Source organism: Hemibagrus wyckioides, linkage group LG13 (genome assembly GCF_019097595.1).
Source record: "Hemibagrus wyckioides isolate EC202008001 linkage group LG13, SWU_Hwy_1.0, whole genome shotgun sequence".
NCBI lineage: Eukaryota > Metazoa > Chordata > Actinopteri > Siluriformes > Bagridae > Hemibagrus > Hemibagrus wyckioides.
This window is the reverse complement of record NC_080722.1, coordinates 26,069,792-26,097,544: the sequence shown is the minus strand read 5'-3', so window position 1 is coordinate 26,097,544 and position 27,753 is coordinate 26,069,792. Positions and strand designations below refer to the sequence as shown.

The following is a 27,753-nucleotide window of genomic DNA, read 5'->3' as shown; positions in this document are numbered from 1 at the left end:
AATTACTCTTATCTTCATCTGAATCACATCTCCACCAAAAGTCATAAAAACACTTTCAATTAACAGAGCTGATCCCAGAATAATTTCTCTCTCTCTCTCTCTCTCTCTCTCTCTCTCTCTCTCTAACATCATGATGGAGAACAGATACCTCTTCATATTTATGTCAAGTGTAAATGGGAAAGAGAAATAAATCCCAAATGAAGAATGGCATTCCGCTCGCAAAACACAACATACAATTATCTAATCGTAGAGAGGGAAAGAGTTTACATGGAAAAACCTAGTGTGCATTTTCATTGCCTCCAAAATAAAAAATAATAAAAAATTTTATCCACACCACATACCAAATACCGAGGGATTTCTCAGCACTGAACCTGGGAACACTTCACACACTGCACTGTATATCCTGTTAATATTAAGTGCAGCATTTAAAAAGAACTTTACTCGACATTTATATAAGCGGGAGATTCCCACTACTGAGTAGAAGTTGTCAGAAAATATACAATATGGAAGAACTGACTTTTAATTTGAGACTTAGAAGGAATCTATTTCTTACATTATCAGGAGAAAATGTGTAATGCAAACAATCATCACTGAACTGGGAATGTGTTACTGGTGTATACCCCGTGTTCTACACTCTAAAAAAGGTTCTTTATTAGGGTTCTATATAGAATCCTGAGGTTCTGTACTTGGCCCATGATCTATGTAAAATAAATAGGATTTCTTGAAAAAACAAAAAAGATTTCATGCTCATTTAAGATGCCGACTTTTTATTTTTTAAATGGGTCATTTTTACACACAATATATTTTTTTAAATAATAAAATAAAATAATATAAAATAAAACAAAAACAAAATAAAATGAAATAATCATAAATGTAATTAGTTTCATAATTAATTAATATTATAATAAAATAAAATAAATTAAAATAATCATAAAAATGACAAATTAGTATTATTATTATTCCCTGTGTTCCAGCAATCTTCCACATTCGTGGAATCTGCTTTTACTGTGTTACTCCCACTGAAGACGCCGATAATCAATGCAAATTATACAGACTTTATTCCCAGTGCTCATTGAAATAGAAAACATAAACATGCATTTTTATAAATGTTAGGCTTTGCATCTAGGGCTTGGCCAGTGAACCTGAGAACATTCCTCCTGTCACGTCCTTCACAGTTACAGCAAACAAAAGGGCTGGAGAGCTTCCCATTTTACAAACTGTGGTTTTAAATTGCTTAGTGCTCCATCAGTGAGCTAGAAGAATAATGTGAAAAAAAAGTGCTTTGACCTCAGAAAGTGAGAGGAGTAAATAAGCGCCGGCCAACAAACACCCGAAGAGGCTAATTTTAGGCTGTGATAGTAATGCTTTGACACAACAAGGAACGCAAATAAGAACCAAACTAGAAAACATTATTTAGCTGTAAATGAATAAAATCTTGAGGAAACACAGTATTTAAATGAAATTTTAACGAGATCTGACCTGTAAACAGGACATCTGATCAATCGACCTGAAATATCATGACCTGTATCTCAGACTGTTTGTCCCAGATTCGGACCCGAGCTCGAACGAGTGTCTGTGTGGGTTCCTTACGGCTTCTCTGGTTTCCTGGACATCCCAGAAGGTGGACTGGCTACTCTAAATTGTTTACGTTGTGGAGTGTAGTGGTGTCCAATCCAGGGTGACCCCACACCTACTGCTGATTCTGCTTCTGTCCAGTAAAAATGTGAATGGGCTCATTTATTAATTTTTTAATGAAACCCTTCTGAAAGAAATACCCGAGTATTAAATTAGCACGTTTTCTTTAACATGGTCATCCTTTACTGTCCACTAGGCTTTAATATAAGCTGTAAGCCTGTGATGTAGGTCTTTAAGGCCAGAGGACATCATGTACAAGCATACAAGAAACACGTCAGGATGAAATGAATGTTTATTACACGTTTATTACACATTGTAATGCTGAAAGATAAAGGCAAGAAAAAACAAGCTGGAAAGTAACTAAGTGTGAAATGATGTTAGTAATTGCTGAGGTTTGTGGCCTGGGCCCGGAATGTTCCAGAGTCAACGCAGCGTCATTGTATTAAATGAAAAATCCTCCGAATGAGCTCTGTGCTAGACATCAGTTTAACATCTTCAGTTGTAGATATATTTTCTAATAAAAACTCATTTTAAATAAACTTTATTACTTTTAAATGTCGGTTTGGTTTCCTATAATACACACCACACCATTGTCTCTACAGTAACTAAAGACAGCGATGCAGCAGCACTTCTGTGGTCCTGTCTCATCTGGACACACTGTACAAAGCTTGAAGCTTCAGCGTTCATGCTAATACCATTCCAACCAAAATTAAAGCGGTAACTTGGTCTAAATGCATCTTACAGTAACACCACATTCTAGGGCTTTTCACACTTTTATTCTAACCCTGCTTTTAACCCCGGCTAGGGGAAGGTTTTACATGTGTAGTTTAGAAGAAGGGTTCGCACTGCTCTTTACCCCGGGGTTATGAAACCCTGCTCTGTGCTGTTGCAGTGTTAATCCAACACACTGAACAGCTCATGCCTTATATCAAGTGAAAACAACAAAAACTGCTCGGTAGATAGAGTCAGGTGGCAAACACCTGACACTGAACAAGTTGGATACTCACTATGTAAGGCAAAAAAACATTATAAAGCTGTGAAAATACAGCAGGCTTGTCCTTTAATCTCAGTGACGCTTGCAGAAGCGTGAGAAAAGCCGTTATTTAGAATGGTCACATGATGTATTTATCCAGTCATAGTTGTCGATGGTGTAAATATGCAAATGAGAAGGGTTTAGGAATGTAGAGTGTGAAAGGTCAGGTTATGAAGAGCCAGGATTCAGTGTAAAGTATGAGCAGTATGAAGATAACCCAGGATTCTGTTCCCCCGGAGTTTACAGTCACCCTGGGAAAGTGTGAAAAGCTTAGAGTCTGGAATTTGCTGTCTCCAGTATTTCTAAGCTGGATTTTCCATGACTATGACGTTGCTGGAAAATCATCTCTTGCTCCTAACAGCAAAACCTGACCATTATCAATTATATCTGAGATCACTGATATTTTTTTCTTCTGTTAAATGACATTATAAATGCTCTAGCAAATATAACGTGTTTCAGGGTGGACATTTCCGTCCAGGTCCCTGTACGATGTCCGACACAGGATTAGAAAAAAGTATAAAACCAACAGAGAAGCGTATTACAGTTTAGCGCGCGGTGAGAAATCACGAGTGAAAGTTTTATTTTTCCTACAGCTGCTACACAATAAGGTCTGTTGAGAATCACTTGGAGCTTTACAGTGTCAAATGAGTTAAACAGGCAAGCGCTTCCAGAGTTACCCAGCATCACCTCGGAGTGTGTGGATCGGAATGCGTCCTCCTGAGACGCACAAGTGTGCAGCTGGCAGCAGCTCTGCTGGAACCGCTATGCTAATATTTCAGGCAGCAGATTGTCCTTGTTTGTGCCTTTCAAGAGATTGGACATTCTGAGCTCATTGCTTTTTTGGTCGATTGGACCGGTCGAGACTAACAAAAGATCACACTTCTAGCCGAGCATGAAGGTGTGAAGACTTTGAAGAAGCTGAGAAACATCTGCTCTCAATTAGTAATGACATTACTGATGAGCCTGAGACTTGAAGAGCTTTTAGTCACTGGAGAACGCTCAGGTTTAGTGAATAATGCTGTAAGTAGCCACTGTTGAGCCCTTTGGCAGAGATCTTAACCTTAATCCTCTCGAGTAAGTGCTTTAATTGTGTTCTGACTCACTTGGTAAGTCACTTTGGATCTAATAAGTGCATTTAAAATGTTGACAGAAGCATGAGTCAAGACTAAAGCTACCTGTTTTGTAAAGAGTAGATGGTCTCTTTGATATTTTGATCTCTTTTGATATCTCTTTGTTTTGCACCGGAGATGGACATGCTGGACGTTTTGTCATGATAAGCTTCACGCTCTCAGACTCTCAGTGAACCTCTGCCGACACAGCGGAGTCCCCCGGTAGGACAGGGCAGTGCGACGCAGCGCCTGGTGCAGACCACATGTCTGAGCCTCTGCATGTGTTTTCCATCATTAATTAACCGGGACGCTCGCCACGTTCGGTCACCAGATAACTTCGAAAGCTTATGTAAGGTTTGATCGGAAGAGCAGCCGATGCCCAGGGCCGATGGCCAACACGAGAGAACGTGCGCTGGAATCTGAATGGCCTCCGACCCGGCTGTGACCTCCTGCCTGCTGGACGAGCGTGTAAACTTGGGTCGGGTTTTTAGTAAACGAATATGAGCTGCGTTTGGGAAAAAAACAAAACTGATCTTTCCTGGCAGGTCATCGATTAGCGTATCGCTATATAACGACTCAGAGGAATGTTGAGCAATTTAGGACACAATTAAAAGGCTAGTACAATAATATCCTGAAATAATATCATTATTATTTTCATTATTATATCATTTACATATTATTTTATAATAGCAAGCAAATCCTAGGCTAAGGGCCTGAGAATTCAATGTGTTGCACATTTAGCGCCAGACTGGAATAAACTGGAAGGAAGAAAAAAAGTGATGATTTTATACTGTGTAGTGTAAATCTTATTACGCTAATAGCCGCGTGGAATGTATGTGCGAGATGTTCCTCCTTCATGATAGTTATTGCAAAACCTTTTCAGAATAAAGACAGCCGAAACCGAGATAAGACGCAAAACACGGTGGTGAGGTGCCAAGAAGATGCTGGTGCTGTTCTATTAAAGACATTTTTCCCATGGAAGACTTAAGATAATAAGATGATAAGATGAAATGTTCCTAATAGAAGAGGAATTCTTCAATTTCAGCAGTATGTAAGGCATGGTTTGGAGCGTGTGTGTGTGTGTGTGTGTGTGTGTTACATTTCTAGTATTTTCCTTTGAGCTGTGAAACTATTATTAAATATGTGACAGTCTAGAAAAAACCTGTCCATCACTGTGGCTGAATTCTGACAGGCAAAAAAGAATAAAAATCAGATTTTGGCTAAAGTTGGGTTTTTCTGCCTATGTCGTACCTTGACGTGAGCTGCAGTCGGAAATGAATCATTAAAATGCGATTTTCTCCATTTCACTTTCGAGGTTAAACTTTAAAAATGTTGTAAATTTACTTTGGGTTTAGTAAAATACCAAAAGAATTCAGGAATGCCTGAGGATTTGTAGAAATCCTAGAGGAACTGTGTAGAAATAGTGTGTGTGTGTGTTTTTGTGAATTACATATTAAAAATGCTCGTAGGTTTTGGAACTTTATATAAATAAAGCTTCACTTTTTCAGCCTGAAGTAAACTTAAATGTTTAAACAGTTGAAATTGCATTTACATTTCCGCCATTCAGCAGACACCCTTATAAAGGGTGTAAAGAACGACTTACATCACATTTTACACAACTGAGGGTTAAGGGCCTTGCTCAGGGGCCCAGCAGAGGCAGCTTTATGGATCTGGGATTCAATCACACAACCTTCTGAGCAGTAATCCAACACCTTCACCACTGAGCTTCCACATCCCCTCACTATATGACACCGTTTTGACTGTCACACCCGTCACAGGCAGAAAAACACACTTTTGACCATATTTTGGCGCATATTCTATTGGAGCCCTCAATCCAGACAACACGTAGAACTAAAGACTTTTCTGGAGAAAAACTGCACACAAATGCACTTTATTCATAACCCTCACTCTGTTCTGCCACTGATCCATATTTATATGTATATATTTGATTAACTTATCAATAGATCTGTCTTTTACAAACTACTCCCTTTGTATTTTTATTTTTATTGTAACTCCATTTTTATTCTATTTTTATGACCCAAACAGTCAGAAAAGTATTTGACTCCATGTCGTACTATGTACAGTTGTTTATGTGACAAATACATTTTGACTTTAAATATATCTAAATTTTACCATGTGAAGGGTTTTCGAGGCTGCAATACATAAAAATATCAGTCTTTCCTTAGCCACAATAACCAACAGCAGCACAGCATATATCAGTTTTCAGATTTTTCCATGGTATTCGCTCCCTGCAGGATTGCTCTGTACACAGATGCAGTGACAGAAACATACAGAAGTCTTACCCTTCTTAGACTTGGCGCCTATTTTCAACTTTGAAGGCCATGCGATCTGAGTATTGGTCTCCTCCATGACCTGTAAGAATGGAAGCCAAATGTTTCAGAGATTAGAAAATGGGCGCAGTGTAAAACATCAAAATGATTCGATAAATACATGCACGTAAATTACAGCATTTCTGCTTAAAGACTATCCACATAAACACTTTATGACATTTTCATCGGATTAACACAATTTTAAAGACAATACAAAACAGAAATGTATCCATTCGCTTTACATTAGAGAGTTTTAACACATGATATGATTATATGTTGAAAATGACAATAGGGAATGAAATGAGAATCAACTGGGAATCAACTGGAAATCAACTGGGAATCAAATGGGAATCAATTGGGAAACAACTAGGAATCAAATGGGAATCAAGTGTAAATTAATTGGGAATTACACCTAACCTATTACACAGATCCATCCACATTTCTAGTGCAGTACATACAAATCTTTCCAGCTATAATCGGACATCAGTATTTGGGTTTGAATCCTGTTCAGCTGCACTCACATGCCCTCTGCACGTGCCCAGGTTGAAAGTGTGTGTTGAAAGTACTTGGAATATGTTGGGCAGTGTTAAAGTAGAGCTCAGCTACACTGGTGGCTTGCCCTTTTCATCTGCTCATAGTGGCAATATTGAAAGACACGCATCGCACTTGGCACATGGCTTCACATTCCAACCACTTGACTTCTGCTGTTGGAATTAAGAAGTCAAGAGTACGGCCACTTAAGGGGTGATTAATAACTATGCGCCAGCTTCACGAGCCGAGAAAAAGAAAATCTGTGGAGTCTCTGATTCACATATGAAGTCACTACAACATCCAGGAACAGAGGTTTTTTCCAAAGGCAAGAAATATTCTAAGCAAACTTCATCAAAATCTATTCGAACATAAACATTTTTCAAAGTGATTATTGTATTTCCCCTATTTCTTTCATTCCTGACTGAGGTAGGTAGTTCAACAGATGACATGCTAATAAATTCTTGGGGCATTTTACAGACGGCTCTAGTGCTGGAGCGCTCATTCTAGCGGTTTTTGAAAAAGTCAAAGGAAAAACATAGCTCTCTTTGTCACGCCACTGTGCTGCTGAAAGCTGCCAGGCCTGCAGTGCTGTGGCTCGGCATCACCCAATAACACATGTCCAGCTGAAAGAGGGAAACGTCCTCCAATTAAAACAATCCGAGCTGAAACGTTTACAGTAAAAAAAGCCAAACTGCTCAGTTCCTTGCTGGAAACGAGGGATTTATTAGAGGGCGGGAGAAAAGAAAAAATCCCTCTGAATTTTTGTAGCATTACAAATGGAGTAGAAAGTCGCCTACAGCAGTCAGAAGAGGAAAGTCACAGAAGCGGTGGTGGTGGTGGTGGTGGTGGTGGTGTTTATGAACATGGCTTCATGTCCACCTAGCTGATTTGCATGTTCGGTCAATAAAAGCCGTTCGACGTAGGCGTACTCTGTTAATGTCCAGAATGTTGCGCAATCGACTGGCCGGGCCAGAATCCCAAATTGGAGTACATGACCCGATCCATTTTTTTACATAACACCCTCTTTTTATTTTCCTTTTCCAGACTCGTAATGTTTTCACTCTGAGCCACAAAACTTGACAGACGCCACTGAAGAGGTTTCAAATGGCCGAGCCCGAGCCGCGATCTGAAGACGTCAGGTTTGATTCAGTGAAAGATCTGACTCATGCTTTTGCACATCTTTCATGCTTCATTAGTGATTAAGAGTGTTACGGCCAGTGCTGCCTCGGTGGGCAAATTTGAACAGATGACTGTAAACTCGTACTCTATTGTGAACGCTGTTCCATTCTGAGATCATTGCTGATTTTGGCAACGCCGTGCCCATGTGAGCGGCACTTTCAATCAGACCACACACACTACAGACGGGCTAATACAGCCACTGGGTTTTTCTCCACATAACACACACCTCTATCTAGTATGATTGGACATTTCAACAACTTCAACTAGCTACAATACGTAAGATCTGATCTCTGATGCTATGAACATGCTATAAACTGACCAGTTAGTTGTACAAAGTATCATAGTAGAATTTATAGTAGAATTATAAATCACACAGGGAAATTTATATTCAACTTTTATTGGACGTGCAGTGAAATGAGAGGTACAATCAAATAGAATAGGGTTAAAAAAAAGAAAGGGGGGGTTAAAAAATTACAATCCAATACAATACAATGAAATAAAATAAAGTAGAATAAAATAAAAATGAGATAATATAAAATAAGATAAAATGTTGAGTAGTGTTATAAATAATAAAGAATCATTAAAAAATAATAAAAAATTAATAAACAAAATGTATAAAATTATGCTGCATATAAAACTGTACAATTACTGATGAAATACAGTGGAATTAATATTGTAGTATTGTTATAAATAAATAATGGCAACGAGTATTGAGTATTAAAAAAATCCAACACTCAACGCTGTCCAAAATTCAGCACACTGTGATGATCAGATTTTGGAAAAAGCTGTAAAATTTCCCACACTGTGATATTTAATGCTCCAGCTGAGCTAAGTGTGAGAAACGACTGCCATGCTAGCTCGGCTCTGGCACCTGCTTCCTGCCGTAGTCCCACTGACACTAACAGCTGTTCCCGCGCCACCCTCGGCTCCAGAACCCGACTCGGTCAGGAACTTAATTTGCGTAAACAGCTCTTGGCTGTTGTTATGAAACTCGTCCGTGTTTAAAAAAAAAAAGAAAAAAAAAGATGTTGTTCCTGTCTATTGATTCAGCTGAGAGGGTGAAGACTTAATATTTTAATCAGGTTCAAAGTACACAGTGTGTACACAGGAACTCAGAGACGAGTTGCACAAGTTCACACAAGTTCACGGGTCCCGGAGAATGAAGCAGTCCGTCCGGGAAAATGAAAATGCCATGGCGGTCCTGAAGGCCTTCTAAAATACGAGGAATAGGAGGAGATGGCTGATCTCAGAATCTCCATAAATGTCAGTGAAATCAGACAGAGAACATATGGTACCTTTTCTTGACTAGCATTTGAAACCTAGCTCTGAAATCTGAACTGAGCTTACTGATATGAGGTTTCTTGCCTCACAGCCTGGTTTGATCCTGGTCTGTGTGACGCTTCTCCTCATGTCCTCCTCATGTGCAAGTCTTCTGCATTGTAAAGCTGAATGAAGCTTCATCTGGAGTCATTTTGTCAAACAGGTTTATCATTTTCAGTCTGTAAACCAGGCTGCTCAGTGTAAGTGTGACTCATATGGCTAAGTTATTTGACTGCGTACATAATTTGATTATTTATCCTCCAGATCCAACACAGCTTTCCTAACATGGAAAACTCCCTTGTTTCATGTAAACGTTAACACACACACAGTAACCTGATCATTGCTATATCATTGCCTGCCTCACCCTTCCTCAAAGGAATAGCGCTACAAAGCCCTAAAACCTCTAAACTCAGGATCCTCATGATTTATAAGCACATTCCTTCCTATTTTTAGTTCATGTACTGTTTTTTTTTTTTTCATTCAAGAAGGCTTTCGCTCTGAGAGGATTGGGTGTTTAAGTCGTAAATGAGAGTTAATCTACAGACCGCTCTGCATTTCCTCTGTTAAAAGAAGCAGACTCTTCTTCCAGATTAAAGCAAAGTCGTTAACCCTGAAGATGACCGTCATATTTCACACCGGTACGGTTTATAGTGACTGTGTGCGATGACACAAAGTGTAAGGGCATTGCAGATCATTAGGTTAAACAGTGAAAAAAACCCACAAGCCTCTCACAATCAAAGTTTTTTCTAAATAATATCTCGACCACACACATCCAGTTACATACACGCCCTGGTCTGAGGCTTTGGGGAAAAAAAAACCTTGCCTCTGTTGTTTCAGGATAAACATGCATGAAGAAAAAAGGCAAAAAACCAATCCAGGCCAAGCAGAACACTTCATCACAGAGCTGAGCGGAAAGAAGGCAGACAGACAGTGAGCAAAGCCGTGAGGAGTCATCTGTTTGTAGGCGTGGGGAGTGGCCTGGCCCACATCACAGACCAGCAAGACCACTGTTTCCACAGTATCCTTGTCCCAGGGTGAAGTGTGTTTTTTAATTGGCATGAGCTCCGAGTGCATGCCGAGAGCCGGGAGTCTCAACCGTCACTGAGGAACTTACATCACAGCCTGTGTACTCAGTCCAGAGAGTGGAAGAGTGAGCGATGGGATAGTCCCAAGCACCAGATCACCGTTTCCACTGATTGCATTTTTCTTTGTAGTTAGCATTCTGGCTAAATTTAATACTGCCTCAATTGGTTGTCTGCAGTGATCACACTGAGCTGGGACCACTGGAAAAAAATAAGCCAAAAAAAAAAGCAAGGTATCATGGTTAAGAAAATCTGATGATAAATCAATACATTTCCGCAGGGAGTTGCTGTGAAAGGGGCTGTGAATTTTGAGGATTTCATCTCCATTTCAAGGCCAGATGCAAATGAAACAGTAAAATTAAGAACAGAAACACAGTACAATGTCGGCCTTTGTGCTAACAGGAGGAGAGTGTTTATTTGAACTAAAACAGGAAGTCAGGATTCTTTTACTCTGGGAGAACCTAAAAAGCCCCCATTAGGTTTTCAGAACTGTCAATTATAATATATTTATTTTAATATATTTTATTTTTTTGCAGCGGAACACTATTAAATCCATTATTAAAAGTGGAAAGAGTACGGTGAAAAAAACGACCCGGCTCAGATGAGGCCATCTACCAAACGTCAATACGGAGGGCAGTAGAGAAGCAACCAAGAGGCCAAGTGAAACTCTGAGTGAAACCGAGCTGGAGAGATCCACAGCTCAAAGGCGAGAAGCTGTTTGTAGGACAACCGTAACCCAGACACACCACAAAGCCAGGCTTTATGAAGGAGTGGTGAGGAGGAACTTTTTACTGAAACAAAAGCCCATGCAGAGACTCCGAACATCTGGAAAAAAGAAACTCTACTCCAGTGAGGCCAAAATCGAACTCTTTGGCCTTGGCACAAAGTGTTATGTTTAGGAGAAACTCAAGCCTGAGAACACCATCAGCCTGAGAACACCATCCCTACAGAGAAGCATGGTGGTGTTAGCATAATGTAGAAGAAATGCTTCTCATCAGTAGGAACTAGGAAGCTGGTCAAGGTTGGGAGCAGGATGGAGGGAACCAACTTCAGAGAAATCCTAGAATAAAATCAGTTCCAGTCTGCAAAAGATTTGAGACTAGGTTAGAGGATCACGTTGATTTTTAACATACTGGCAAAGTTACTGGTGGGTGGTTCCCCAGGTATCTGTTCCCCAGTGAATCTGTTAAACATCTGGAGAAAGGGTACTCTAGTCTAGTGGGAATAGTAGCGACATTTTTTGGCCTTGGCACAGTGTTATGTTTCGGAGAAACCCAAGACTAAGAACACCATCCCTACTGCGAAGCATGGTGGTGTTAGCATCATGTAACAGGAATACTTAGCATCAAAATGACTGGTCAAGGATTAGAGCAGGATGGATGGAACCATACTGAGTGCTACTCTAATAAAATCTGTTCCAGTTTGCAAGAGACTTGAGTCTAGGGTAGAGGCTCACCTTCCAACAGGAGGCTGATTCTAAACATACTGCCGAAGTTACCAAGTCGTTCACTGTGTATTTGATCCTCAGTCAATCTGTTTAAGAATGTTCTCCAGTGGTCTCCATTCCATCTGACCATGCTGAAGCAAATATGCCAAGAAGAATAGATAACAATTTACCAGTAGACATGCATCTGAGTCGGATCTACCAAGTTATCAAACCAATTCTGATTTTTTTAATTGAATCAACCTTTGCTCATTTTTTCATGTCGTTCTTTCGGCTGCTTCCTGTTCGGGGTCGCCACAGAGGATCATTTGGTCTGCATGTTTAAATTTGGCACAGGTTTCACACCGGATGCTTTTCCTGATCCAACTCTCCCATTTAATCCGGGCTTGGGACCGGCACTGAGAGCTAACTCTTCAGTGGCTGGGTTAGCGCCCTGCCCGGGAATCTAACCCGGGCCATGGCAATAAGAGCATGGGATCCTGCAGCTGGACCACCAGGAGGCCCACCTTTAAATATTGTGTAAATATTTTTTTTTCAAGTTTGTTTAAATTCCAGGTTGTAAAACTGCAGAATGTGGAAAAGTTGAAGCGGGGTAAATACTATTGCACTCTATGATTTCGATGCTTTCAGTGTGCAGCTGGTTGTTATTGTAACAGAAAGTAGCAATCAGGACGAAATTTAGCATTTACTCTAACTACGGCCTGCTCTGGGTCAGAACATCTACCCATCATTTGCCGAGGCTTTCGGTCAGGCTCGTGTTACCGTCCACGTCCGGTTGAGAACGCATGTTAAATGGTGGTTCGCATGTAACATGGTGTTTACCAACACGCTTTTACATTGAGCCCCAATGAAAAGTGCTAATAGAGCTGTTACGTTCCAGGACTCACACACCTGCTTCTCATTACCTCCAGCTCCTCCACTAGACCCACTACAAATAATTCTCTGTTTACAATCTGCCTTCACTCGATAAACAACTGCGGTTCTTTTGGCAGGACTAAGGAAAAGATGCATGCTGAAAGAATAAGTAAAGCAGACAATAGCCATGATCAGAAAAGTGTATTCGTTACTTGGCAAGAAGTTTTGATGTACTGTAAGTTCCTTTGATAAGATCATCTAGATGTGAGATATCGGACGTCTGGTTTAAGTCTCAGTCCTGGAGCGGTCGCAAGGATAGACGATAACTCACTTTGAAAACTTGTGATGGTCCAGTTCCATAAAAGCTGTTGCACTGGTGAAAGTGTTTTGCTGAGGAATGTGAAGTGCTCAAGAAATCACTTATAGAATCAATCAGGTATGATGATTGTTCCCATTAACTTCATTTTTGATAAACGCATTAAATCTAAGGAGGAACAGCTGAACTCAAGCTAAAAGCAACACTCACAAATCCTGACATGAGATCCACTTTAAGCTCAATAACCTTTAATTCTAGTAACAATATTATCTATGTTTACTGCTACACTGTCCACGTGGGCTCCAGGGGAGAAGCTCATAAAATAGTACATCGCTTCACCGCGGTCTGCTAATATCAACGGCCTTCACTGGAAATCCTCCGACAGTAAAGAGGGCATTAGATTTCCTCTGTGCATAACAGAAAACGATGAGAGTTCCTGAGGTTTAGTCTCCGTTGGAGAGCTGATCTCAGCTCTCAGGTTGAGTGTAAACACCCATAGTGACTGAATCCTTTCATTGTGCTCAAGCCTAAAGCTGAGACTGTGACAGACAGGAAGTGGCTGTTGTGACTGAAAACATCCCTGAGGTCGGTCTGAGCGGGGCAGACCTGTGACCTCAGACAGAACGAATGCCAATCACAGCTGGAATAGTTCACCTCACAAAGTGGACATATGGCATACACAGGTTTTAAAATAATTCTTAAGTTTGAGAGATTACTTTTAGCGTGATTTAATGTCGCTTACATGCCAGTTTAACACGAAGCAGTCAACCACTCAGTCATTACAAGCTAACAGCTATTTATTTTACTGTGTGATATTTTAGACTCTCTAAATGGTTAAGAACTTAATGAACGTGGTTGAAAATCGTAGCCGGTAAAGGGTGCCATTGCTGCTGTGTAAGAATTCTAGCGTGGGATGTGTTACAAAAGTGCTACTGTCTTCAAAGAATTCACTATTTTTAAAACATCTTTTATACCAATCTGTCATTTCATACTCTTTCCTCCTCTTCCACCAAATCCTTCACTTCCAACTTGGCTGACAACTTGGTAAATGATTATTTGTAAAGCCGGCCCTGGCATTCCTGAAGCTCTGGCTGCTACTATCTGAAGCAGTTTGAAGTCCAGGCCACGACACACTCAATCCTCCAGAGCAGGCTCCCTCGGTCTAGTGGGTTTATTTTCCCCACACCTTTCAGGTTTATGCAAACCTTTTAGTCTTCGGTGTGATGGGATTCTTCACTGGATCAGACCTACGGCATGGTAGAGAGTGTATTTATTTTGAAGGCGTTACTACATTCTGCCTGTAAAGTAGCCAGGCTTTCTACAGGAGTGGGCCACCTGCCGTGGTCTCACTTAGGTCCTGGCTTGCATTCCCCACCTCTGGGCCATCTGGCCATTCATACACATTCGCCTTTCTGTGTTTATCCACCCCGTTCCTGCCAGTGTTCTGCTTAAAAGCCTGCAACCATTTCCGCTATCGAGGTATCGACACGGGACAAATGTGCTTGTCTTGGCTTTGGCAGCAAAAGTCCACCTCAGCAAAAACGACCAGTTACTGTTCACCCACCGGTCAGGGTGTAAAAGTTATTAATCAGCAGCGCAGCACCAATCAGTGGCACTTCAGCCAATCGGAAAAATTTGACTATTCTGCAAACGTTCACGCTACCAGGACAACGGGGCACAGTTAAGCACGTCCATATGTCATTTGCTTTTCTCCTAACTGTGTAGGCAATGTGATTTTGACCTATTTTACACCGCTACACTCGGGCCTGCCAAGGCAATGTGGTTTCCCTTACCTTCTGAAAGAAATCCTCGCCTCCGTTCACCCTCCCCTCGGCTGCAGCTGTGGAGAAGAATGGGACATTTTAGAAAGAATACAACATCAGGGTTCACTTATGGATGTGTATGAACAAAAATCAGCAAGTAATCTTAACACATTTTACCACATGGCCAGCAACGGAAAAATCACTGTCATTGGTATTCGAGCAGGTAGCAAGCGCAAGCCAATTTCCTGCTCCTTTGGCTACAAGATGTCCTTGCGGGAAACGCGTTAGGTTAAGGCTCGTATACGGGTTGTGTTTGGTGTGTATGAAGAGATCCAGACAGTGTTATATTGAGGAAATTCCATGTTCTCCTCAACAGACATGGAGTCAGTTAACAATCCAAAATATAATATCAACGTATAAACACCTCCATGCACTGAAGGGTTAAACTGCAGTCAGTGAACTTTAAAATAATTCATCCAACATGAAGCTTGAATTGTTTAATGGACGATTTAAAACCACTGATCATCAGGTCCGGTTCAGGAGGCTGAAAGCAAACTTGGATTCTTGTACATACCATATGACAAATAATACATGCCTGAGCTTGATTAAAGGTAATAAATGATCAAGGTTGGAGACACAAAAGCCTGTGAAGGAAAAATCGACAAACCGGCATGACCTACAGTTTATATGGTGACATGGGCAAAATCCTGTTGCCACAAGCCCAGCTAAGCCAAACAAATCCTCAGCGTGTATTTATATCCTTGGAATTACAGGGATGTTTTTAGATTCACTACAAACTGCACAAACCAGCACAGCAGTGTATATATGAATCAGCTCTGCATTACGACTAAGTCGTGAAAGCGCATCCTACGTAAAAGGATACAGGAAATACGTACATATGAGTTTATAATGATAATCAGGTTCTGATATGGTATTGGGATAATAGTCATGAAAGTCAAGAATGAAGAAAGAGAAAGTGAAAGTCTAAGAAAATAAACCTTGACAAGTCTGTACTGGCTGTATGGTATAATATAGTCTAAACGTCTAAAGATAAATAAGCACATGCTTGAACTATTATCTCAAAAAGAGTCTCAGGATATAAATATGATCTGTCTCTACATGCATGTCTATTTTCAGGGTTACCGACTTGTAAAAACTGTAATAACATGAGTGTATGAAAATATTAAGTCCACACATCGATATATCATATTTTCCAGACTATAAGGTGTGGTTTCTTTGGCCTCGAGCCACTACTGCTGTATATACAGACGGATGATGAATTAAAAGCTGGCTGTTAATACTACAGGGGGCTTTTATTTCCCTGGTATGATTTACACTTGGAGTGAAGTGTCACTATACTAAAGTCGATACAGAGTTCTTCTGAATACCATGAAACATTTCTATCCTAATGGAAGCAGATGGCTTGGTTTCATGAGGATGAAATTCTGTAAATCATATTCTATTGCCTTCACCAGATATCAACCCTAATGTACACCTTTTAGAGATTTTAGGACAGATATTCTCTCTACCACCACCATCAAAATGCCAGTTGAGAATATATCTGTTGATAGATGGGTGTTTCTTGTGTTTGATATATTTCTAGGGAATCTGTTCCAGGTTAGGTGGTGTGGGCGGTCTGTTCTATTTTTAGCCCAAGCATGGTGGCATGACTTCCTGTGAGGAGCCTTGACATGGAATGCTTGGCTTGGGTCAGTTCTTTGTAAGCAGCCATACAGTTTACATACGCTTCGTATTGGTCATATTGATCATATTTTTGGGACCTGGAACGGATTATCTGCAGTTACATTATTTCCGATGGGAAAATTTGTTTCAATACAAATTTTCACCTTAAGGACTCGCCTCCAGAACAGATTAAATTCCTATACCGGACATATATCCACCAGCTGTTAAAGCCATTTGCTTATGTATATCCCATACATGTAGGAAAGACTTCAATTTAGGAAACAGAGTAATGAATTACAGCAACACTTAATAAAGGGGCCAGAAGTTCAACAGAACAGTAACAACACTGGTCACTTACAGCCCCTTTTCACCAATAAGCTGAATCTTGGTGCATTTCCAGCCAAATCTTGAGCAGCAGCATCACGTGTAAGAAGCACTGTAAAGTTCTGAATCTTATTTACATTTCATTTTATACTGCAGCACTGGATCTGTGGAAGAAATAACCATTTAATTGCACTGCTAACGCAGACAGAATTTCGTTCGAGGATCTGCACACGGCGATAAAAACATCGCTTGTGTCTGTTTTGTTTTCTTTTGTTTTTTTCTCGTGTGTATAAATGCTTAATGAATTTGCAAGACCAAGTTTATTCTCACAATTTATAAAAATATATATATAAAAAAAACCTCCATATTTATGACACCCATTATTATGTAAGAATGTGGCTTTTACACAGGGTTCGTTATGAAATGTTGACAATTTCTTGGGGCATGAAGTGCCAGTTTTTAAAAACAATTTCCACAATCCAAACATTTATAAACCTGATTATGTGGCTTATGCACTTCATAAAGGGACTTTAGTAATTTTCCTTACACTTTTCCTGCTGGCTGTCAGTGGCAACAGGCTGAGCAGGTCACTCTATGACCTCCCTATCCTCAGCCACAGGTTCTAGATTTTCCTGGGTGATCCCTAGATATTCCAAAACAGTTAAGATATATAGTAATTTCTCCAGTGGTGTTCTACTACAAGACCCCAGACTGTTGAGCTCTATGAACCCTATGAATGGAGCTCATCAGCAACCTCATGAAGAGGAACCTCATTCCATCAGCCTGTATTTATAATCCTACTCATTTGTTCATCGCCAGTGGTTAAAGGTGAGGATAGGAACATAGATAGATCAGTAAACAGAGATTTCACCACCACAGATTGACCAGATTGATCACTTACACCTACCCTGATGGTTGTACTGATATCAGACTGAATTTCCCTATACTTTATGCACATATTATATTAAGAATTTATATTAATGAATGTGTATTATTTCCCACTAGGCCACTGCATACATTTGCAGGGATTTCATTGTATATGGAAGCTTAAAAGCACTGTTTATCACCTGACAATAAACCTGATACAGCGACATTAATACTCCTGTCACTAACATCATCAAGCTCTTTTCACTCTGACACAAAACATTGTAAAGAACCTTTATTAACACATAAGTACTGATTATACATAGTCAAAACACCAAATAAATCATCACTCTTTTGAAGCTATTACTCTTCTTGTCCATGCTCTTATTCTGAGCCAACTTCTGGATACAGAAGCCAAACCCACAAAACTCTCTGAAGTAGAAAGGTAATGCAATGAGGCTTGACATATGAAGAGTAGTCCAATTCCAGCTGAGAACTTGCAGAACGCTGTGATTAATCAAATGAATGATCAGGGTGGCAGGTAAATGTCCAGCCTGTCACTACATTTGCAGTAAATAAAAGAAAGAAAAAAAAAAACATGAAGCAAAAGTCCATGAATCATCATTAGGATCATTATCCCACATGGTGTGTGGAATGGTTTCCTGAAGCAAAACTGGTCTGCCTTTGCTTTCATTTCTCTATATTTATATTTCTCTATAATTATATGATGGACAAACCCATAAGGCCAATATCACCTCTTTCAGGTTACTGATTCAGCTCGCAGCAGCAGGACGCATTTGGTGGAAGACTTTTGGATTACATTTGCATGAAATGGTTTCAAGCCACATCAAGCTCTGTACTACAGTTAAACCCTGGGTCAAAAATAAACATGGCTGAAGGGAAACAGTTTCTAGTTCTCAAAGCCAAACTACAGTATATATTTCAATTATTAGTAAATCCCCCATTAATCAAAGAGCTACACTTATATTGGCAAAAGTATTGGGACACCCCTCCAAGTCATTGAGTTCAGGTGTTTTTCAGGGGTTGGGCTCCGCCCCTTAGTTCCAGTGAAAGGAACTCTTAATGCTTCAGCTTCATACCAAGACATTTTGGACAATTTCATGCTCTTTGTGGGAACAGTTTGTGGATGACCCCTTCCTGTTCCAACATGACTGCACACCAGTGACCAAAGAAAGGTCCATAAAGACATGGATGAGTGAGTTTGGTGTGGAGGAACTGGATTGGCCTACACAGAGTCCTGACCTCAACCCCATAGAACACCTTTGGGATGAATTAGAGCGGAGACTGAGAGCCAGACCTTCTCGTCCAACATCAGTGTCTGACCTCACAAATGCACTTCTAGAGGAACGGTCAAAAGTTCCCATAAACACACTCCTAAACCTTGTGGAAAGCCTTCCCAGAAGAGTTGAAGCTGTTACAGCTGCAAAGGGCGGGACAACTCCATATTACATTCATGTGCATATAAAGGCAGACGTCCCAAAACTTTTGGAAATATCGTGTAGATTTAGTCTGAGCCTCATGTCACACACACACGAACCACTGACTGGGTGTGTGATGCATGTCACACAAAATTGGAAGCACTTCAGGAGTTTTGAACTGGTCATCTGACTGATGGGATTCTACAGCATTTTCGGGAGACATGTGTCGAATCTTTTTAAAAGTCCTGGAAGCAAAGCTATCATGATGCTCTACTTCCCTCATGGAAGAAGGAAGCTGTCTTGTTTACAGCTGTAACACTGAGTGCTTATGACGTGAATGCAAATGATGTGAAGTTCATTATGTTCAAGACTCATCCATTGGCTCGAATTTCTTAAATGAATGATGTAAGGTTGCATTGTCTGTTTTTGTAGGGACTTTACATTCTCACAATACTAAACAAGCTGGTTAACAAAACAAACTGTGACTGGATCTCAGTCAGTCAGTCAGTCAGTCAGTCAGTCCTTATCCATTAAAAGCTGCTCTGGACTCCAGACCTTCTGGAATCAGTCCGAAGGTCTGGCAACGCAAGAATAAGTGGCTTTTAATGGCTGCTTACATGGTTCGCTTTGCGCTCGGGTATCATAAAGGAAATTATTCTACCCGGTGTGGACGAGATGGTTTCCCTTTCCAATCTGGTTTCTTCCTCACATCTTCTCGGGGAGTTTTGTTTTCTCAGTACTGCTGTTTCTGGCTTGATCATTAGGCATAAATATAAATTTCATTATCATTTTTATTCTGAATTTTCATCTCAATTGCTGAATTGAAATTGAATTGCGCATTTGAATGGGTAGTAAAAATATCTCGAATGTAGTCAGTTATCTAATATTTCCTATTATTTACACCCATCAGGAGTAACATTATGACCATTGACAGGTGAAGTGTCATGCTTTGATCAATGTTCTGCTGTGAAACCTTGGGTCCTGCATCCATGTGGATGTTACTTTGACACGTACCACCTACCTAAGCATTATTACAGACCATCTACACCCTTTCCTGGAAACGATATTCCCTGATGACTGTGGCCTCTTTCAGCAGGATAAAGCGCTGTGCCACAAAGAAAAATGGTTCAGGAATGGTTTGATGACCACAACAACCAGATTGAGGTGTTGACTCCGCCTCCAAATTCCCCAGATCTCAATCCAATCCAGCATCTGTGGGATCTGTGCTGGACAAACATGTCCGATCCATGGAGGCCACACCTCACAACTTACATGACTTAAAGGATCTGCTGCTAACATCTTGGTGCCAGATCCCACAGCACACCTTCAGGGATCTAGTGGAGTCCATGCCTCGAGGGTTCAGAGCTGTTCTGGCAGCAAAAGGGGGACTGACACAATATTAGGCAGGTGGTCATAATGTTATGGCTGATCGGTGTATATTTACATTCATGGCATTTGGCACATGACCCACACAGAAGAGCTCTGAATACATCAGTACTCAAAGTATTCTGTTGTTCTTTTAGCAGATAATTTTGCTTCTTTGCAGAGAGAAATGCTTAAAATGATCCAAGGTATCTGCCAGTAGAAATATATTTCAAAGCTTAAACTTTTTACTAAACTTATTTCTTGTAATATGAAGATTGATGTCATTTTTATGCTTAGCACACATTCACACTACTGACCTTCCTAATATCTCACATTATTGTGTAACCATCTGACTGAGGAAATGATTATCAGCTGTTGCCCTGGCAACAACCAAACAAATTCAAGAAAGTTTAGTGTTTGACGTGGTTCAGTGATGATCTCCTCCAAACTTGGATTTGCCGGACGTCTAAACATGCGGCCACGGTGTCATCAGTTGCAGAGCGAACATCAGGGAAAGACTGAATAATGTACACTTATAGATGCACGGTTAGAAGGAGCCAGTTAAATATATCACAGATTAATGGTTTCCAAAACGACATTCCTGAGGAGAGCAAAAGGTCTATTACATGGCATGCCGCATAAAATGGTCAAATGATATAAAACCACAAACACACAATAGACGTGTCCATGCGGTCATCCAGCAATACGTTGCATCTAATACCTGACTTTGGAGCAAAGTGATTTCGCCGTCATGCAGAGTATACCTGACCTCAGGCAAACTGGGTACAAGTAACCGGTTAAAAGAAATATTACACACATTTCCCACTCACACAACTGGAGAAACTATTCCTCTAACAGAAACCATTCTCTTAAAACTTTAATAAAACTGCCCTCAGTCAACCTCGACTCCGAAAATCCCAGAGTCATCCATCGCTATTAGAAATACCGAGAGCTTTCACACAGAATAGACACACGATTGTGGCACAAATTACTTAATGGACATGCTGTAACACAACACACAATACACAGCTAACAAGATTTATTTGAGGAAAAAAGCACAATCAGGACCAGTATAAAACATTTAAAAGTCTGGAAAAATCTGCCAGTAATTGGACCCATCAGTAAAAAAGTCTGAATATTTTTTTTACTATTACTTTGTATTAATCAGTAGGGAACGTGACGTTTTATAAAACTCTGTTTAGTTCCCTAGTTTACACAACAGCCATGAAAACTGCACATGCACTTTTTTTGTTTTTGTTTTGAGGTGTTATAAAATTACTATTAACCAAATAGAAGATCATCGAACCCATTTCAAGACATTTTTTACTCATTTCAAACATCTTCTTGTTCTTTTGACAGAACATTTCGCTTCTTTCTTGAAGGAGATAATTAAAATGACCAGAAGAACCACACATCTCAGACTGCTATACTGCACCTGCCCCTTATTTTACCTTCCTACCTGAAACTGCAATCATTTGCACTGGTCCACTAATGTACAGGTAATGTACAGGTAATTAACTGGTAATGTATAGGTAATGTATAAGAAATGTACAGGTAATGTACAGGCAATGTACAGGTAATGTATAGGTGATGTATAGGCAATGTATAGGTAATGTATAGGTGATGTATAGGCAATGTATAGGTAATGTACATAATGTAGAGGTAATGTATAGGTGATGTATAGGCAACGTATAGGTAATGTACATAATGTACAGGTAATGTATAGGTAATGTATAAGAAATGTACAGGCAATGTACAGGTAATGTATGGGTAATGTATATGTACTGTATAGGCAATGTATAGGTAATGTATAGGTGATGTATAGGCAATGTATAGGTAATGTATAGGCAATGTACAGGTAATAAACAGGTAATGTATAGGCAATGTATATGTACTGTATAGGCAATGTATAGGCAATGTACAGGTAATGTATAGATAATGTACAGGTAATATATAGATAATGTACAGGTAATGTATAGATAATGTACAGGTAATGTATAGATAATGTATAGGTAATGTACAGGTAATGTATAGATAATGTACAGGTAATGTATAGATAATGTACAGGTAATATATAGGTGATGTATAGGCAATGTATAGGTAATGTACATAATGTACAGGTAATGTATAGGCAACGTATAGGTAATGTACATAATGTACAGGTAATGTATAGGTAATGTATAAGAAATGTACAGGCAATGTACAGGTAATGTATGGGTAATGTATATGTACTGTATAGGCAATGTATAGGTACTGTATAGGTGATGTATAGGCAATGTATAGGTAATGTATAGGCAATGTACAGGTAATAAACAGGTAATGTATAGGTGATGAATAGGCAATCTATAGGTAATGTAAAGGCAATGTATATGTACTGTATAGGCAATGTATAGGCAATGTACAGGTAATGTATAGGTAATGTTTAGATAATGTACAGGTAATGTATAGATAATGTACAGGTAATGTATAGATAATGTACAGGTAATGTTTAGATAATGTACAGGTAATGTATAGGTAATGTATAGATAATGTACAGGTAATATATAGATAATGTACAGGTAATGTATAGGTAATATATAGATAATGTACAGGTAATATATAGATAATGTACAGGTAATGTTTAGATAATGTACAGGTAATGTATAGGTAATGTATAGATAATGTACAGGTAATGTATAGATAATGTACAGGTAATATATAGATAATGTACAGGTAATATATAGATAATGTACAGGTAATGTTTAGATAATGTACAGGTAATGTATAGATAATGTACAGGTAATGTATAGATAATGTACAGGTAATGTATAGGTAATGTATAGATAATGTACAGGTAATGTATAGATAATGTACAGGTAATATATAGATAATGTACAGGTAATGTATAGATAATGTACAGGTAATGTATAGGCTATGTACAGGTAATATATAGTTAATGTAAAGGTAATGTATAGATAATGTACAGGTAATGTATAGGCTATGTACAGGTAATATATAGTTAATGTAAAGGTAATATTTTACCTTTGTGATTTAGCATTTGCACTCGTTCACTTTTACATTCTATTATACTGCACGGTTATACAGTTAATGTTTCTTTTTGTTTAAATTTCAGATTTACTGTCCTCTAACAATAACTCAACATGTAGACTTTATTGTCTAAATAACTGCCAACGAAAATGAGTGCACCCTAAGTGAACACGTCAAAACTGTGTCCAAAGTTTCAATATTTTATGTGAGCACCATTGTTATCCAGCATGGCCTTAATCCTCCAAGGCATGGAATTCACCAGAGCTGCACATGTTTTTGCTGAGAACCTCTTCCACTCCTCCATAATGATATCATGAAGCTGCTGGATGTTAGACACATGGCACTTCCCCCCCTTCTGTGTGAGGATGCCCCACAGGTGCTCAATAGAGTTCAGGTCTGGAGACATACATGGCCACTCCATCACCTTCACCTTCAGCTTCCTCAGCAAGACAGTTGTCATCTTGGCGGTGTGTTTGGGGTCATTATCATGTTGAAAATCTACCGTTTGGCCCAGTTTTTGAAGGGAGGGCATCATGTTATGCTTCAGAATGTCACAGTACATGCTGGAATCCATGTTTCCCTCAATGAACCGCAGCCCCCCAGTACCAGCAGCACTCATGCAGCCCCAGACCATGATGCTACCATCACCATGCTTAACTGTAGGCAAGAGACAATTTTCTTGGTACTCCTCACCAGGGCGTCACCACACATGCTGGGCACCATCTGACCCAAACAAGTTTATCTTAGTCTCATCAGACCACAGGACATGGTTCCAGTAATTCATGCTCTTGGACAGGTTGTCTTCAGCAAACTGTTTGTGGGCTTTCTTGTGAGCCAGCTTCAGAAAAGGCTTCCTTTTGGGATGACGGCCATGCAAACCAACTTGTTGCAGTGTGCAGTGTATGGTCTGAGCACTGACGAGCTGACCTCCTGCTTCTGCAACCTCTAAAGCAATGCTGGCAGCACTCATGCATCTGTTTTTCAAAGCCAGCTTCTGCACCTGATGCACAGCACGAGGACTCAACTTCTTTGATCGACCCTTGCGAGGTCTGTTCCGAGTGGAAAACCTCTGTATGACCCTGGCCATTGTACTGTAACTCAGTTTCAGGGTGTTACCGATCTTCTTGTAGCCTAACCCATCTTTGTGGTGAGTAACAATTCTAATTCTCAAATCCTCTGAGAGTTCTTTACCATGAGGTGCCATGTTGATCATCCAGTGGTCAGTATGAGTGAATTGTACTCAAAACACCAAATTCTGAATATAAGTATATTTATTATATTTTAAATATAATATAAGATACACAAATTTGTATGGTCCTATCAAGCTGATAAACACATGAACATGATAAATAGGACGTGACTTTGCATGGTTAAACGATGTACAGTTGTTATCACATAGGATGTACTCACTTTTGTTGCCAGCTATTCAGACAATAATGTCTGTATGTTGAGTTATTTTCAGAGGACAGTAAATCTATACTGCTATACAATTTGCATATTGACTAATCTAAAATATATCCAAGTTTCATTTCTATAGTATTGTCTTTTGAGAAGATATACTAAAATGTTTGCTAAAATTAGAGGGGTGTACTCACTTTTGTGAGATACTGTATATTTATGCTCCCTTGCATTGCATTACTGTACACCAATACACCAAGGCAAAGTCCTTGTACATGTAAAATCCACAGTATTTGGGAATAAAGCTGATTCTGATTCTGAAAATACTTGATAAATGTAACTATACTCAAATTACTTACTCTACTAGGCTCAGACTTTATAAATAACTAGTTGAAGTGCATAATGTAGCATTATTAGTTAGCTTGGCTTGATTAGAGTGGGTTTAGTTTCACTTCAGAAAACAAATGCATCATTGTCAAGACCAATGAAAGCTAATCATCAATATCACTATTAAAATTCTAGGTAAAGGTCGCTATTTTCACTGACCTGGAAGTCTGTAAATGTTTATTTCTCTCTTAGCCAGTGATTGCTGCAGTATCGGTTTCAGAGCATCCCTATCCAAAATTATTAAACAGCAATAGAAATACAAAAGGAGCTTTTTCTGAGAGAAGCCCACTCAGTGCAGCACCTGAACTTCACCAAGTGCCTCAGGAAATACCAGTGGAATAAGGAGCTGTGGTCAGATGAGACCATAAAAACGGTTTGGCCCCAGATTACTGAATAGAAGGAATATCCCCTAATCCCAGTGTAAAATATGGAGGTGGATCACTAATGCTTTTTGGGTTTAGTGCCTTGTAAGCTCATGTGAAGATTGATGACTGCATGAATTCTGCTCAGTTCTAGAATATTTTAGCCCACAACTCTGCCAAGAGACAAAGAATTGCTCATAGACGGCCGTAGATCTCTCAAGAAGATAACGACCGCAAATCGACATCCAACCCAAGCAAAAAAATCTGATGAAGAGGGAAGTCCACATGCACAAACCTAACACAATAACCGAGATTGAAATGTTTTGCACGAATGACTGGTCCAGAATTCTCCAACTATGATAGACATTACAGGAAGAGCTTCAGCATTGTCAGTACATTATACAGATACAGTCTGGCTTCAACAATTAGTGTCAGAGCTTTGTGAAGAAATGATAATAGCTTCAAGCTTTCACACTCACTGGACTTCGGACTGCACACACACACACAGACACACACTGTTCACCTCCACTTTTTGCGAAGTATACATTCATTTTCCGTTATGTTCCGTTGATCCCAAGTCTTTTGCCGATGATCGTGGAATATTTTGTTCTCTTTCATATCCTGTTTGTGGATCTGTATTTACCTGATTAACGTTTCCCGATTTTGGACTGTGTTGAACAAAACTCATGCTAACCTGCACCTGTATCCTCATCAGCGTCTCTGTTTTGACATATTGCATGCTGTGAATTTTTAAAAACGGGTGCCAGTACCTCTGGAGTCAAACGTGTATAGATTCCTGAGCCCAAATTAGTAAAAAAAAAAATGCACAAAGAAACTGGATCATAATCATGCTTCTGAAAATTTGACACACAGTACTGAGGTGAATCAGTGAGCACCGGTTTGATTCTCTGATTAAATGTTTCAATGATTGCATTATACTATCCTTGCTCATAATGAAATAAAATGTGTTGCACTAACACTATACAGTGGAGCCTCAGCATAGGAATTTAATTCATTCTGGAGGCGAGTCCTTAAGGTGAAAATTTGTATAGAAACGAATTTTCCCATCAAAAATAATGTAAATGCAGATAATCCGATATGACCAACATGAAGTGTATGTAAACTGTATGGCTGCTTACAAAGAACTGACCCATGCCAAGCATTCCATGTCAAGGCTCCTCACAGGAAGTCGTGCCACCAAGCTTGGGCTAAAAATAGAACAGACCGCCCACGCCACCAATCTGTCAACAAAAAAACACCCCAAAAAATCACCTAGCTTTTGAACGCATGCTGAAGGCAACGTCGGTATCGTGGGTTGACTCTTTCCAAACAGCTTTCAGTGACTGAAAAAAAACCACGCTTCGGTTGCCTTTCCACTGACGCTAAGAAGTTGTGAACGGCTCCCAGACGTAAGCGGAACTTAGCCGGTGTTGAGTTCGTATGCCGAAAATGCTTCGTATGCCTATGCAAATTCCTTGCAAAAATTCAATTCTTAAGGCCGGAAATTCATTATCGAGGACATTTGTATGCCAAGGTTCCACTGTATTTAAAAGGAAGCATCTGCATACAAAGTGTTTTTATAATTGATGCCAATACTTTTGAAGTTAACCGTGTATGGGTTCCTAACCCCATATTAGTCAAAGAAATTGTCTCCTATTCATGTTTTCATCCCTTTTAGTATTAGTGAGCACCAGTTTAAGGCTGTACTCGACTTGGTGTATTATTAACTGATCCGAAAACAAAACTGACCATGTGTTGCACTAAAAACACTCAAACTATATTAAAAAGGAACGTTCTGGCCGGCTTCATTTAACACATGATTCAGGTCCTAAAAAATGTGTGCTGGACTCCTGATTATCTGTGATGCAGAGTTATGAGCCAGTGATGTCCACACCATCTATGAAAGTTGGATGTAGTGGTTTGTTGGGAAATCGTTATCAGCAGCTGTGTTCCTTGGCCTCATACACCGGGAGTATGTTATGTCCATGGGAGGTTCGCGAGTTAAGACTATTCTGGTTAAGAAATGCAGATGATTCGCTGCATCTCATGTGATCGGTATGGGACATGTACATGTGCAGGCGCCCAAAATAGAGCTTTCTAGAAGTGTGTGGAAGTGTGAGAGCAACTATTCAGGAAAACAAATCTCACACAGATATCGGGCACAAAAATATCCGGCCTCTTTTATAGAACAGGTCGAGCTAAGACTAGCAAATGATAAAATATTCTAGGAAAAGCAATGTTAGAGACTTGTCACATATCAGCAAGACAAGCACATGCATGGTTCTACAATCAGGGTTGCAAATGAAT

The 27,753-nt window shown here is 39.7% G+C and overlaps 1 protein-coding gene across 1 annotated transcript in view; it reads right to left on the bottom strand.

Annotated features, from left to right (window-relative positions):
- The window catches only part of LOC131363494 (protein bicaudal C homolog 1-like), a 79,312-nt gene that overhangs the window by 42,977 nt on the left and 8,582 nt on the right, over positions 1–27,753 (bottom strand). Inside the window, exons 2-3 of the mRNA XM_058406073.1 lie at positions 14,628–14,674; positions 6,081–6,150 (exon numbers count right to left, since the gene is read on the bottom strand). Coding sequence (XP_058262056.1) covers positions 6,081–6,150; positions 14,628–14,674 — 117 coding nt within the window. The remainder of the gene's footprint in view (positions 1–6,080; positions 6,151–14,627; positions 14,675–27,753) is intronic.